A 15,017-nucleotide genomic window follows, 5' to 3' on the forward strand; every position below is an offset into this window, starting at 1 on the left:
TCGTTGTCCTGCTTATATACTAGAGAAAAGAGGAAATAATAAATGTTATTTAGCAGTCATCTTCCCACTTGCTACCACAAAAAGAGAGGGAGATAAGGTATTGTTTCATTTGGGGCTGGGACAGCAGCCTCTTAAGAGTTCAAGAACAAGAAACTATTCTCCTCTACCCTGATCATAGACTTCCCCACCCCTACTTCGTTATAATACATACCCTCAACAGTGCGATAAGGGGCACCCTCTGGCCAGAGGCCCTCCCTGAGGAAGTGATGTCTGCCATTATGGCCACTTTTAAGGCATCTCATGACTGCAAGATCCGAGTAATGCTGACTGGAAAAATTCTAGGTCCAAATCCCAGGCCTCTCTTCTTTTTTGCCCCCAAGATTTCAATTCAGAATCTCTTATATACGTCACCTTTAAAATTCCCGGGATTCCTTCTTAAAATTGCATGTGTCAAGATAGTGAAGAAGAGGCCCCTTGATAGACCAGAGGGAGGTACATCTAGGGGAAGGATGCTGGTGAGGAATAAGTGAGAAAGGACACATAGGAAATGACTAGCCAACTGTGTGCCTGTGAAGATAAAACAGATGTATTGGGTGGTAAAGTTTTCTTTGAAGAATTTTAGCATTTTTTAAACAAATGCAAATATTTCTGTAAATGCCTAGCAATTTCTAAACTACTTTTGGGCACGTGCTCATTCAAACAGTCACATACACACACACATCTTGATTGAAGATTTTAGGACTGCTAAACATCTTTAAGACATTGGGTAATAGTTTTTCACTCTAAATACTTTTAGTGGTTTGTAATATTTTCCACTTTGTCAGGAGTTTCGCCAAGAGCTAAGATGCAAGTAGGAGCAAGTTATGGAAAGGGCGACACCTGCTTAGAAAAGAAGCAACTCCTTCATCAGCAACTGAGCAAGCTCATGGTAAAAGACAACACCTGAAAAACTAGTTGGGAAAACTGTGATGCACACCACAGACACCTACCAGGTTTACTCCTCAGAGCCACACAAGAGAGTCACTTTTAGAGTGACTTTTTAAAAACATGCTCTAACACTTCTGAGTCACCAGAGAAGACAGTATTGTAGTTAACCTGAAAGAGAAAGATCCTCACAAGGTTTAGGACAGAATGAAATATTCTTGTCCTCATACTTCTCAGTGAGAACCTACAACTTCCTCTCCTCAGCAATTCTTTTTTTGTGAGGAAGATCAGCCCTGAGCTAACATCCATGCTAATCCTCCTCCTTTTGCTGAGGAAGACCGGCTCTGAGGTAACATCTATTGCCAATCCTCCTCCTTTTTTTCCCCAAAGCCCCAGTAGATAGTTGTATGTCATAGTTTCACATCCTTCTAGTTGCTGTATGTGGGAGGCGGCCTCAGCATGGCCGGAGAAGCAGTGCCCCGGTGTGCGCCCAGGATCTGAACCTGGGCCGCCAGTAGTGGAGCGCGTGCACTTAACCACTAAGCCATGCGGCCGGCCCCTCCTCAGCAATTCTTAAGGGCTATTGGCACTCAGGAAGTGGAGAATGACCTAGTTTTGAGGAGGACATGTACAGTGTGACATGTTGCTCTTTTGAAAGAGGAAAATATAATTTAAAAAAATCAATCATTCAACATTATTAGGAATTTTCATTTTCATGATTTGCGACATAAACAACATTTATCTGAAATTCTCTGACAGGAGGCTTCGCGTGATCTAAATCCATTAATTCATTTGACATTTACTGAGCACCTACCATGTGGTAGGCACTGTTCTAGACACTGGGGATACAGACATGAACCCTGGTTTCACACAGTTCACATTTTACTGGGGAGAGAGGGACAATAAACAAAGGAAGAAATAGATGGTGTGTCTGAGAAAAAAATGAAACAGGCTAAGAGGATGGGGAATGATAGGGTTACTATTTCATGAGGGTTGTAATAATGATGATAATGAACTTAGGTGGTGAATTTTGAGCTGAGATCTGAATGAAGGCAGAGAATAAGTGATGTGACAATGTGGAGGAAGAACAGATCTTAGACAGAGGGAACAGCAAATGTAAAGTTCCCAAAGCAGAAACTTGCTTGGCATGTTTGAAGAATATCAAAGAAGCCAGTGTAGCTGGAGTAGAGTGACAGAGGGTAAGAGTGGTAGTCAATGAGATACTTGCAGAAGTTGCCAAGTATCCAGTCTTATAGGCCAAGGAAAGGACTTGGGATTTTAAGTATGTTGGGAAGCACACAGAGGATTCCTAGCAGGAGAGTGACCTGATCTGACTTACACAAAGGATCACCTGGTTGCTGTGTGCATCACAGATTGTAAGCAGCAAAGTGGAAGAACCCATTAAGAGAGTACCACAGTAAGCTAGACAAGAAAAGATGGCAAGTTATACCAGCGGAGGTGCTAGGAATATTCAGACATATTTTGAATATAGACCCAGCATGATCTGCTTAAGGTTCAGAGATTAAGGCAAGCACCGCATTTGTGGTATAGCTAGAATCTGCCATCAGGCCTTCTAATTCTTCATTCATTGCTCCACATTATACCAACCTCTCCTTGCCCCATGGAATATTAGCATTTAAATTTATAATGTCATATGAACTATTCTTTTCAAGGAATATATTTGAAGTGTTCTTGTTACAGAGCCTGGATAGTTGGAATCTATTTCACAAACCACTAAATGCAAGTGAAAAGTGCTATATGTGAAGCAGTCATGATGTTTAACCCTCTGGCAACTAGTTTAGACAGGTCAAGAGACAGCAATGATATTTAGATGTGCATTACATAGATAATACATATTACTTCACAATTATTGTGTGTTAGCAAACAAAGACATCCTTTGACTAGGTGTGCACAGCTAGGAAAATACTCTAGTTATTCATAGTTAGCAAACTTTGCAAATACTCAATGATTTTTTGCTATAAATAAACATCTATCTGGTCCTTGACCTATCAGAATTTACATTCTTCTTAAATTTCAATAAACCAGGTATTGAATGTCCACTGTGTCAGATACTATACTAGACACGGAAAACAAACATGAATGGCCCCTTTTCATCCAGTATACAGACAAAAACAAACGACAAACTTAGAAGACTTAGAAAAAGAAGGAAATTTTTTAAAAGTGCAAACATCTGTTGAAAATTATTGATGAGGAAATGCTAAAGTAAACAGAACAATTACTTCTTTGTAGAATTGTCAGGAAAGGTTTCCTGGATGGCAGAGCATGGGTTTTAAGAAAAGGAATCAGGCCAGCCCGTGGCTTAGCGGTTAAGTGCGCCTGCTCCGCTGCTGGCGGCCCGGGGTTCCGATCCCCAGCGCGCACCATCACATCGCTTCTCTGGCCATGCCGAGGACGCCTCCCACATACAGCAACTAGGAGGATGTGCAACTGTGACATACAACCATCTACTGGGGCTTTGGGGAAAAAAAAGGAGGAGGATTGGCAATAGATGTTAGCTCAGAGCCGGTCTTCCTCAGCAAAAAGAGGAGGATTGGCATGGATGTTAGATCAGGGCTGATCTTCCTCACAAAAAAAAAAAAAAAAGAAAAGGAATCATATTTTGGCGGGTGGAATATTCTAGGCAAGGAAAATAAAGCACAGAAAGGCTAAAGGGTAGAAGCAAGCAAGCCATGGCGTATGAGTCCACACCCAGGTGTAATAGGGCTGGATCATTTATTGGCTAAGGGTGGAGGAGTCAATTAGAGGAAAGCTGGAAACACAAACCACGTAGTTCGCAACTGACATCTGAAGAGCAATGAGTGTGATCAAAACAAAGTATCTGTTGTTTTGTTTTGCTGTCAGTACACATTAGAAACGGGTGCCACTGAAGGCAGATTTTTACGTTTATACATCTTTTAGCATTCATCCGTATATGTCAACGTGTTTACTAAGTACTTTTACACAACTTTTAAAAAGTCAAGACACTATGAAAAAGTTTCTCCGAAGAAAACGACCCAAAGAGCAGATGATGCATCAATGAACAAAGGCGAGGAGAGAGGAGCGGTTTTCTATCCCCCGCTTTCGTGCCAGTGTGCAGTAAACTTTAAGTCGGGAAAATTGTTTCAATCGATGACATAATGCCTTTAAAGTGCTTAGCACAGTGTCTGGCCCGTTGTAAGCACTCAACAATTTATGGTTATTTTGACCTTAGACCTCTCTTCACCATTTGGGGTTCTGTTTTCTTATTTTCAGAGGAAGAAACGGGTCACAGATGGTCTCTGAGGCTCCTGCCAGCCCTGACAATCTCCCATTTCAAGTAGGCATGGAATAGATATCTGCTGAACAAACAGACCAACTAAACCGTCTCTCCACGGTGCCTGGCTGAGCGCCCACGAGAACCAGCCGGGAGGGAGGACGGGATTGGCTCGCTGGTCCCACACGTCCGTGTTTGGGGGTGGAGAACACACTACACGCCCCTCTTCCAAGACCAATAGGCGTGGCTAAGCGAGAGTACCCGCTTGCGATCTGAGCCCCACCCGCGGCCAAGTCCACACTCCTCTCGGGCGCAGGCGAGCCTATCTTCCCCGCTCAGGCCCCGCCTGCGGCCGGAACCGCCCTTCCTGGCCAGCCGGGCAGCGTCCCACCTCCGCCGACCCTCCGGACACGCCCCTTCCGGCTTAAGCCCCGCCCCACTCGGCCCCGCCCCGCGGAGAGCCAGGCTGCTGGTCCTCTCAGCGCCGGTCCGCGGCCTGGTCCACCCCCGACGCTCTGAGGTCACCGACGGGGCGGGCTACGGGGGGCGGAGGGACGGAGGGAAGATGGCGGCCGAGGCCGGATATTGGCGCCGCCTCCCCCAGTCCTGGAGCCGGCGCAGATGAGGCGGCTCGGCTGGGGCCAGCGGCGCTTGGGAACCGGAGCTGGGGGGGACCCTGGCGGTTGGGCCTGGCCCTGCTATGTGCCGGCGCCTCCGCTAGAGTGAGCGGCGGCGGCGGCGACGCCTCTTTCCTCCGGCTCTTTCGCTGAGTGCGAGCCGGTGGCGGGCGGCAGAAGCGGCGGGGCCGGGATGGAGGACGTTAACTCCAACGTGAACGCGGACCAGGAGGTGCGGAAGCTGCAGGAGCTGGTGAAGAAGCTGGAGAAGCAGAACGAACAGCTGAGGAGCCGCTCGGGGGCCGTGCAGGGCGCCGGCTCCCTCGGGCCGGGCAGCCCGGTTCGGGCCGGCGCGTCCACTCCCTCCTCCGGCGCCGCGTCCCCTCGCGGCTTCCCTTTGGGCCTCAGCGCCAAGTCGGGCAGCGGGGCCGGGTCGGGCCCGAGACGGACGAGTAGCGAGGAGCTGCGGGACGCCACCTCCTTGCTGGCAGCGGGCGAGGGCGGCTTGCTGGACGAGGTGGAGCCGCTGCGGCCCGAGGAGCTGGAGCGCCTGTCAGGCTGGGAGGAGGAGGAGGAGAGCTGGTGAGCGCGGGGCGCCGGGCCGGGGCTGGGCGGGGAGGGGCCCGGGGGCGGAGAGCGTCTTCCGAGGGTCCTCCCCGGCAGAACCCCTCGCTTTGTGTGGCCGGATCCGCTGTCTGACGGAGACTTGTGATTTTTTTTTTGCTTTGGCTGCGGAAAGGTCAGCTGGAGTTGGGAATTGGAGGCGTGCCAGAGGAACGGGGTTTGTGGCTAGTTCTGTGGGTTGTGGACCCTCTGGGTTGTGGACCCCGCTGGGGTCTGTGGGCTGGCACAGCCTGGGTAGGACTGCTCGCCGTGGGAGGAGTCGGAGGTGGAAAACTGCTTTGTAGGAAGGGATCCTGCTTTGTGTGAAATACTGGCTTTTGGATGGTGGCCTGGGCATTTTGGATGTCGGGGAGGGGCAGGTATCACCGGGTGCGAGGAGCAGACCACAGTGGGCTAAGTCTGTGCACTGGTCAGTGTGTTGGACCAGTGGGCTATGGGTACATTTCTGGCGGCGATGGGCAGACCGTGTGAATCAGCACTCCCCTTTGGGTAGTGGGGCAAAGCTTGCTTTGTGCGAAGAGGGCAGAGGATGGTGCTGCTTTGTGTGAAGAGTCAAGGGTGGAACAAGAACCCTGACTTTTATTTTTTAAACAAGAATTGGTTCTGGCATTTTTCGGAGCTGTGAAGTGACAGTTAACGTATCTTTCTTTCATTTCCATGTCATCCTAGGGGCAGAGAAAAAGAGCCCTATTTAAAAATCTAAACCAAGGCTGTATTGTCGTAAGCCACTTCTTGATAAAATTGTGACCCACACCGTAATATCACCTCCATAAATAGAAAGGACATGGGAGGCGGTTATCCTCATATTTTATTGCAACCGTAGAACGATGTCTATGGGAAATTCTTTGTCTTAATTTATCCCTTTTTAAAGTTTTAACTTTTAGCTAAAATGTCTCTACTTTGTTGAAATTGAAACTTCTAACTTAGTAAAATCGAAATCCTTCGTGGACTCAGGTGTTGCAGGGCTGCAACTTTACAGTGTACTGAGGTAGTTAAGAGCTTTGCCTGGATTCAGGCCCTGGCTCTGCCACTTACTAGTTGTGTGACCTTGGGCAAGTTACTCTGAGCCTCACTTTCTATTTGATGGAGAAAATAATAGTTCTTACCTCTCTGGAGTTGTGAAGATTACAGAAGATAATCCATGTATACTTTTAGTTCTGGGTCTGGCATATAGTAACCTCTCCAAGACTAGCTGCTGTTACTGTTAAACCTGCTTATTTAAATCAAGAAATATTTAGTGAGCTCTTACGCGATCTTGTGGGAAATGCTAAAGATTAAAAGATTCTAAAGGTTAAAGTTTTTTTTTTTTGTGAGGAAGATCAGCCCTGAGCTAACATCTGCCAATCTTCCTCTTTTTGCTGAGGAGGACTGGCCCTGGGCTAACATCCGTCCGTGCTCATCTTCCTCCACTTTATATGGGATGCCGCCACAGCATGGCTTGCCAAGCGGTGCATCTGTGCGCGCCCGGGATCCGAACCGGTCAACCTTGGGCCGCTGCAGCAGAGCACTGGCGCTTAACTGCTTGCGCCACCGGGCCGGCCCCTAAAGGGTAAAGATTCTTAAATGTTGGTCCCTGCTCATTAAGGCACTTAACAGTCTTGTTAGGAGCCAAGTTTAAATAAGCTAGGGCATACACAGTAAATTGCTAAAAAGAGTGATAGAAACAAAAAGTACTGCGAGTACTCAGAAATTGGGAAGAAAATAATAGTCCAAAGTAGTTGGGGCAGACTTTGAGGAGAGGTGGCTGTGGAGCCTGGGGGTGGGGAAAGAGTGGGAAGGGCATTTTATGCTCTGACAACTGCTAGAGCAGAGTCAGAGATATTTGTAACTCCCAATTAGGAAGGTTTGAATTACAGAGATACTCTTGAATACATGATGTCAAGCCTTTATTTTATTACCAAGTGATACCAAATATTATTAGAACTAACTGTGGTAGTGACAGTTTTTCATATTAGTGTGAAATCACGTCCTCCCAAAGGAATCCTGGGTATGTATACACTTTAAAAGAACCCAGAATCATCTAAATATCATCACATGCCTGTAACAAGTGATAATGATAATGATGCTCTTAATAATGAGGATTAGCTGCACCCATCAGCCCATTTTAGATTATGTATTATTAGAACGCATTGACTCCACTTGGAGAAGTTGGTTAAGTCTTTTGCTGGTTTGGTTTCTGAGCTTAGGGTTCAGGTAAAGCAAGTCGTCTTAAATACTATGCCTGAAGTTTCTTTTAAACAAATGGTTCCTGCTTACTGTTTTGATCCTGGCTACATTTCTTGATATTGTAGATGTCCTACACTTTTTCTGAAAAGATTTGTGTGAATTTAAAGTTTCGTAAATAATATTTAAAGTGCTTTGGAGTATAAGTTGGAAAGGGTGGGTGTTAGTGGCGGGGAGGAGGAAGATTCAAAGAGTCAAGAGTTTTTTCTTTCTTAGCAAGCTAAAAGTCTTTTCATCTAGGGGAATGTTTTTCTCCAGGTATGTACCATGAAGTGCTAGTCCTGAAGGTGTTAATAGATATTGTGTGAAAAATAATGGTAGATCTGAGGTCACATATATGCGGGAAAAACGAGGTTTGACAAAAATAAACAGGTTTCTTTAATGCTGGACTTTTTTATATCCTCATATGTATTGAATATAGTAAATCTCTAAGTGGTATGGTTTGTTTCCTAAACTTATTTGAGCTGCCAAGAAACTAGTATCTATAGAACACACTTAGAAAACAATGCTCTAGAGCAGTGGCTTTCACAATTCTCTCTTTTTTTTGGCCCAGCTTCATGATAAGAAATACATTTTACATCATAGCATAGTACAAACATGTATATGAATAATTGAAACAAAAGTTTCACAAAACTATAGTTACTTTTAGTAGATGTGGTAAGCTCTAATATTTTCTATTCTGTTCTGTTTCTTTAGGAAAAAATGCTGGTTACAATCCACTAAGCTGATTTTGTGACCCGTTAATGGGTTGTAACTCTTTGAAAAACACTGTTCTAGAACAACTCAGAAAAGTCTAGAGAAGGGAACTAACATCATTGTGTATCACAGTGTGTCTATGCCGGGCAGTTTATAAACACTTTGTGCTTAATTGCATTTAATTTTTATCCATTTATGAGTTAGGTATCATTTTCTAGAAAAGAAAACTTAATTTCTAAGCATCAAATAACACACAGTAAATGATGGAACTAGGATTTGAATCCAGGTCTTTGTGACATCAAAGCCTATGCTGTTCCCACTATATTTTGTTTTTTCCAAATATAATTCCTTTTCCACATGAAAGGCCCCTTAAAATATTTGAAAACTACTGTCGTGATCCTGCTGATCCCTTCTCTCCACCACACTCTGAGCATTCTTGTCACTTCTTCAGAGTAAAGCAATCCCAGTTTATTTAATCATTCCTTAGATAATGTACTCTGTGATTCTTGAACCATGATCATTTTTCTCTTAATGAATTCTGGTTGCTGTTGTCATTAAACATGGTACCCAGAACCATACTCAGCATTTTAGATGGTACGTGACCAGACAGTGTGTGGTGGATATACCTTGCTTGAGCCAAATGCTATTATTTTGAAACCAAATATTTCATTAATAGTTTTAACCTCTGTTACTTATGCTTAATATAAACTAGTAGTATCAATTACACTCTGTATCTTTTTTTTTTTTGGTGAGGAAGACTGACCCTGAGCTAACATTTGTGCCAGTCTTCCTCTATTTTGTATGTGGGTTGCTGCCACAGCATGGCTGATGAGTGGTGTAGTTCCACGCCTGGATCTGAACCCACGAACTCCAGGCCGCTGAAGCGGAGTGCACCAAGCTTAACCACTGTGCCACGGGGCCCGCCCCACACCCTACCTTTTATACATAAGTTGTTAAACTAAGTCTCCCTGACCCTGTTTTTGTGTAATGATTTTTTTTTTTAGCTTAAATATTAGGCTTTTATATTTCATTTTGTTAGTCTTGATCTAGGTATTTAATATTAAATAGTCTTTCTGATTTTTTTGTCATTTTCATATTTGGTAGGCATACCTACTGGATCTTCATTCAAGTTGTTGATAAAAATATTAAAATGACAGAATAAGGAACTCTGAAGTGTGCAGCTTGACTAGACTCCCTCCAGATTAACATCAATCCATTAATCAGCACACATTGTGGTTGTTAAATAAAATTAGTTCCACTTATTATTGTCAAGCCCTTATGCCATTTTTTGTGTATGAATATTATGAAAGATTTTTCCAAATGGCTTCCTATAATTAGGCTGTACTATGCCTGCAGGGTTCTTACCTGCAATGAAGTAAACCTATCAAAGTAGAAATTGTAGTTAATTTGGTTTGACTTGTTCATGGCGAATCCTCTGACTTTTTCCTTTTCTAATTTCACAAACATTTTGTTTAATCCAGTTTTGAATTTTTCAAGGAAGAATAAATTTGGTCTGGAATTTCTAGACACTACTTAGTTTTCTCTTTAGAAATTATAACATTTCCTCTCATCCAGGCTTTCAACCCTGCCGTGATATTTCAAATCAATAATAATCAGTGATAAAATTTCAGTTCTTTTCCATTATTTGGAGGGGTAGGCCTAAGCATGTTTCATGCTACATTCTAGCTTACTATCACCTTACCTCATTTGAACTTCAACTTGCTTTGAAGAATGTTTATTCAGCCTGTCCATTTGAACAAACTGTTGGTAGAAAAACAGAAGCTAAAGAATATTTCTGCCTTCTCTTTGTCGTTTAGTATCATTGCATATTTTACTCCAGTACTTTGGGCTATCTCTTTTTTGTACTAATGCTCTCAATGTAATTTTTTTTTCTCCTTGAGTTTCTGTTTGTTGAGATATAATTCACATACAGTAAAATTTGCCCTTTGAAAGCATGTAATTCAGTGCTTTTTAGTATATTCACAAAGTTTTGCAACTGTCACTACTGTCTAATTCCAGAACATTTTCATCGTACCCCAAAAAACTCCAACCTGTTACCAGTCACTTCCTGTTTCCCTGTCATCCTACTTTTATCTGCTTTCTATGTCAATGGAATTGCCCATTCTGGTTCTTTCATATAAATGAAATCCATATAATCTGTAGCTTTTTGTGTGGCTTCTTTCATTTAGCGTAATGTTTTCAAAGTTCATCCATGTTGTAGCATGTATCAGAACATTCCCTTTTCTCGTTCCATTTTGTATCTGAATATTATTACCACATTTTGTCCATTCATTCGTTCATGGGCATTTGGGTTGTTTCCACCTTTTAGCTATTATGAAAAATACTGTATGAACATTTATTTACAAGTTTTTATGTTGTCATGTTTTCATTTTTTCTTAGGTATATATACCTGGGAGTGTAATTACTAGGTCAAATGGTAGCTCCATGTTTTAACTTTTTGAGAAACTGCCAGACAGTTTTCTGTGGCTGTACCATTTTATATTCCCACCAGCAATACACACGGGTTCCAATTTCACCACATCCTCGTCAACACTTGTCATTGTCTGTCTGTTTTTTTATATAGCCATCCTGCTGGTATATCATTGTGATTCTGATTTGCATTTCCCTAATGACTAATGATGTTGAGCATCTTTTCATGTATTTATTGACATTTTCTATATCTTCTCTAAAGAAATGTCTATTTAAACCATTTACCCATTTTCTGATTGTGTTACCTGTCTATATATTGTTAAGTTGTAAGAGTTCTTTGTATATTCCTTGTGAGATACATGATTTGCAAATATTTTCTGCCATTCTGTGTGTTGTTTTTTCACTTTCTTTTTGGAATTCTTTGAAGCACGAAGTTTTTAATATTATGAGGTTAGGTTTATCTGTTTTTTTCTTTTGTTATTTGTGCTTTTGGTGTCATATATAAGAAACCTCTGCCTTATCCAAGATCCTGAGATTTACTCCTATCTTTTCTTCTAAGAGGTTTATAATTTAGCTCTTACATATAGGTCTTTTTTTTTTTTTTTTCCTGAGGAAAAGTCACCCTGAGCTAATATCTGTTGCCAATCTTCTTTTTTGCTGAGGAAGATTTGCCCTGAGCTAACATCTGTTGCTAATCTTCCTCTATTTTGTGTGTGGACCGCCGCCATAGCATGGCCACTGAGTGGTGTATGTCCATGCCCAGGAAGTGAACCTGGGCTGCCGAAGCAGAGCATGCCAAACTTAACCACTAGGCCACCGGGGCTGGCCCACGTTTAGGTCTTTGATCCATTTTTTCTGTTGTGGTAAAATATACATAACATCAAATTTACCATGTTAACCATTTTTAAGTATATAGTTCAGTGGCATTAAGTAAATTCACATTGTTGTGCAACCATTCATCTCCAGAACTTTTTCATCTTCCCAAGCTGAAACTCCATACACATTAAACAATAACTCCCCATCTCTTGCTTCCCCCAGCCCCTAACAACATATGAATTTGACTGCTCTAGGTAACTCATATATGTGAAATCATACAATATTTATGCTTTTGTGATTGGCTTATTTCACTTACCACAATGTCTTCAAGATTCGTGTATATTGTAGCATGTCTCAGAATTTCCTTCCTTTTGGAAGTCTCTAAAGCTTTATTTAATCTTATAATCCTCAATGGGCAAGAGAAAACAGCACTTAAATCTTTCTATCCCAAACCTAAGCTTGTATGATGCGTATGATGTTCATATTTAAATATGGAATTTATATGTATATGCTTTTTTGTGTGGCAAAAAAAAACCCCACACAATTCAGCCTCCCAATTTCCAAGTGTATAGTTCACTATCATCAACCACATGCACATTGTTGTGCTGTTAACAGATCCCCAGAACCCTCCCATCTTGCATGACTGAAACTCTACACCCACAGAACAGCAACTTTTTACCTCCCCTTCCCCCAGCCCCTGGCAACCACTTTGTTTCTACGAGTTTGACTACTTTAAGTAACTCATAAGTAGAATCATATAGTATTTGTCTTTTATTTATTTATTTATTTATTTTGTAAGGAAGATCGGCCCTGAGCTAACATCTGCCAATCCTCTTCTTTTTGCTGAGGAAGACTGGCCCTGGGCTAACATCCATGCCCATCTTCCTCCATTTTATATGGGATGCCGCCACAGCATGGCTTGACAAACGGTGCATTGGTGCGCGCCCGGGATCCGAACCGGCGAACCCCAGGCCGCAGCGGAGCTCGCGCACTTAACCACCTGCGCCACCAGGCTGGCCCCTAGTATTTGTCTTTTTATGACTAGCTTATTTTATTTACCATAATGTCCTCAAGATTCATCCATGTTGTAGTATTTGCCATGGTTTCCTCCTTTTTTAAGGCTGAATGATATTCCATTGTATGTATATACCACATTTTCTTTATCCATTCATCTGTTGATGGACGCTTGAATTGCTTCTACCTCTTGGCTATTGTGAATAATGGCTCTATGAACATGGGTGTACAAATATCTGTTCAAGTCCTTGCTTTCACTTCTTTGGGGTATATACCCAGAAGTGGAATTGCTGGATCAAATGGTAATTCTATGTTTAATTTTTTGAGGAGCCACCATAACTGTTTTCCACAGCAGCTGCACCATTTTCCATTATGCAGCATTATACAAGGGCTCCGGTTTTTCCATATCCTTGCGAGCATTTGCTTTGATCCATTTTGAGTTTTTTTTTTTCTTTTTTTTATTGATGTTTTAATGGTTTTTAACATTGTGAAATTTGGGGTTGTACATTTTTGTTTGTCCATCACCGTATATATGACTCCCTTCACCCCTTGTGCCCACCCCCACTGCCCCTGGTAACCACAGTACAGTTTTCTCTGTCCATGTGTTGGTTTATATTCCACATATGAGTGAGATCATACAGTGTTTGTCCTTCTCTTTCTGGCTTATTTCACTTAACATAATACGCTCCAGGCCCATCCATGTTGTTGCAAATGGGACGATTTTGTCTTTTTTTATGGCTGAGTGGTATTCCATTGTATATATATATATATACACCACATTTTCTTAATCCAGTCGTCAGTCGAGGGACACTTAGGTTGCTTCCACTTCTTGGCTATGGTGAATAATGCTGCAATGAACATAGGGGTGCATAAGCCTCTTTGGATTCTTGATTTCAGGTTCCTTGGATAGATTCCCAGTAGTGGGATGGCTGGGTCATAGGGCATCTCTATTTTTAATTCTTTGAGGAATCTCCATCCCATTTTCCATAGAGGCTGCACCAGTTTGCATTCCCACCAGCTGTGTATGAGGGTTCCTGTTTCTCCACATCCTTTCCAACACTTGTTTTTTGTCTTGGTGATTATAGCCATTCTAATGGGCATGAGGTGATATCTTAGTGTTGTTTTGATTTGCATTTCCCTGATGATTAGTGATGTTGAACATCTTTTCATGTGCCTATTGGCCATCTGTATATCTTCTTTGGAGAAGTGTCTGTTCATTTCCTCTGCCCATTTTTCAATCAGGTTATTTGTTTTTTTGTTGTTCAGTTGTGTGAGTTCTTTATATATTATGGAGATCAACCCCTTGTCAGATGTATGTTTTGCAAATATGTCTCTCCCAGCCATTTTGAGTTTTTATATAGTGTGAGGTAGGGGGTCCAACTTCATTCTTTTTGCGTGTGGATATCCAATTGTCCTTGTACCATTTGCTGAAAAGACTTCTGCCCCTATTAAATTGTCTTGGCGCCCTTGCTGAAAATCAGTTGCCCATAAATGTATGGGTTTATTTCTGGACTCTCAATTCTGTTCGATCGATCAATGACTGTCCTTATGCCAATACTACCAGTTGTGATTACTGTAGCTTTTTAGAAAGTTTTGAAAATGGAAAGTGTGAGTCCTCCAATTTTGTTCTTTTTCAAGATTGTTTTGTCTATTCAAGGTTCCTTGTCTTTCCATATGAATTTTAAGATCAGCTTGTAAATTTCAGCAAAAAAAAGGCAGCTGGAATTTTGATAGGGATTTTATTGAATCTGTAGATCAATTTGGGGATCTTAGCTATTGGGATCTTAACAATATTGATTCTTTCAATCCATGGATATTGGATGTCTTTCCATTCACTTAGGTATTCTTTAATTTCTTTCAACTGTGTTTTATAATTTTCAATGTATAAGTCTTACATTTCTTTTGTTAATTTTATTCCTAGGTATTTTATTCTTTTTGATGCCGTTGTAAATGGAGTTTTTCTTAATTTCATTTTTGGATTGTTCATTGCTGTTGTGTAGAAATACAGTTAATTTTTGTATATTGATGTCATTGTATCCTGCAGTGTTGCTGAAGTCATTTATTAGCTGTGATAGATTTTGTGTTTGTGGATTCCTTAGGATTTTTTATTTATAAGATCATGTCATCTGCTAATAGAGATAATTCTACTTATTCTTTCCAATCTGGATGCCTTTTATTTCATCTTCTTGCCTAATTGCCCTGGCTAGGATATCCAGTATAATGTTGGGTACAAGTGGTAAAGTGGGCGTCCTTCAATATGATTTTTATTGCTCTTTTTATTCTTCATATAAGTTAACCATTATTTATTTCATTAACATGTGACAGATACTATGCTAAGCAATTTATATAAAGTATTTTATCTTCCTGATAACCCAATATGATCAAACTATTATTAACCCCCATTATAAAGATGGGGAAAT

The 15,017-nt window shown here is 41.7% G+C and overlaps 1 protein-coding gene across 4 annotated transcripts in view; it reads left to right on the forward strand.

Annotated features, from left to right (window-relative positions):
* Positions 1-4,713: 4,713 nt before the first annotated feature.
* The window catches only part of SLAIN2 (SLAIN family member 2), an 82,108-nt gene continuing 71,804 nt past the window's right edge, over positions 4,714-15,017 (forward strand). Inside the window, exon 1 of one of the 4 annotated variants that reach the window (XM_087434276.1) lies at positions 4,714-5,376. In XM_087434276.1, the coding sequence (XP_087290402.1) occupies positions 4,988-5,376 (389 nt within the window). In that variant the 5' untranslated portion in view covers positions 4,714-4,987. The remainder of the gene's footprint in view (positions 5,377-15,017) is intronic. The other 3 variants (XM_087434277.1, XM_014787152.2, XM_004419044.3) reach the window with 3 other exon arrangements.

Source organism: Ceratotherium simum, chromosome 8 (genome assembly GCF_057802395.1).
Source record: "Ceratotherium simum simum isolate JZ-2026a chromosome 8, ASM5780239v1, whole genome shotgun sequence".
Lineage (NCBI taxonomy): Eukaryota > Metazoa > Chordata > Mammalia > Perissodactyla > Rhinocerotidae > Ceratotherium > Ceratotherium simum.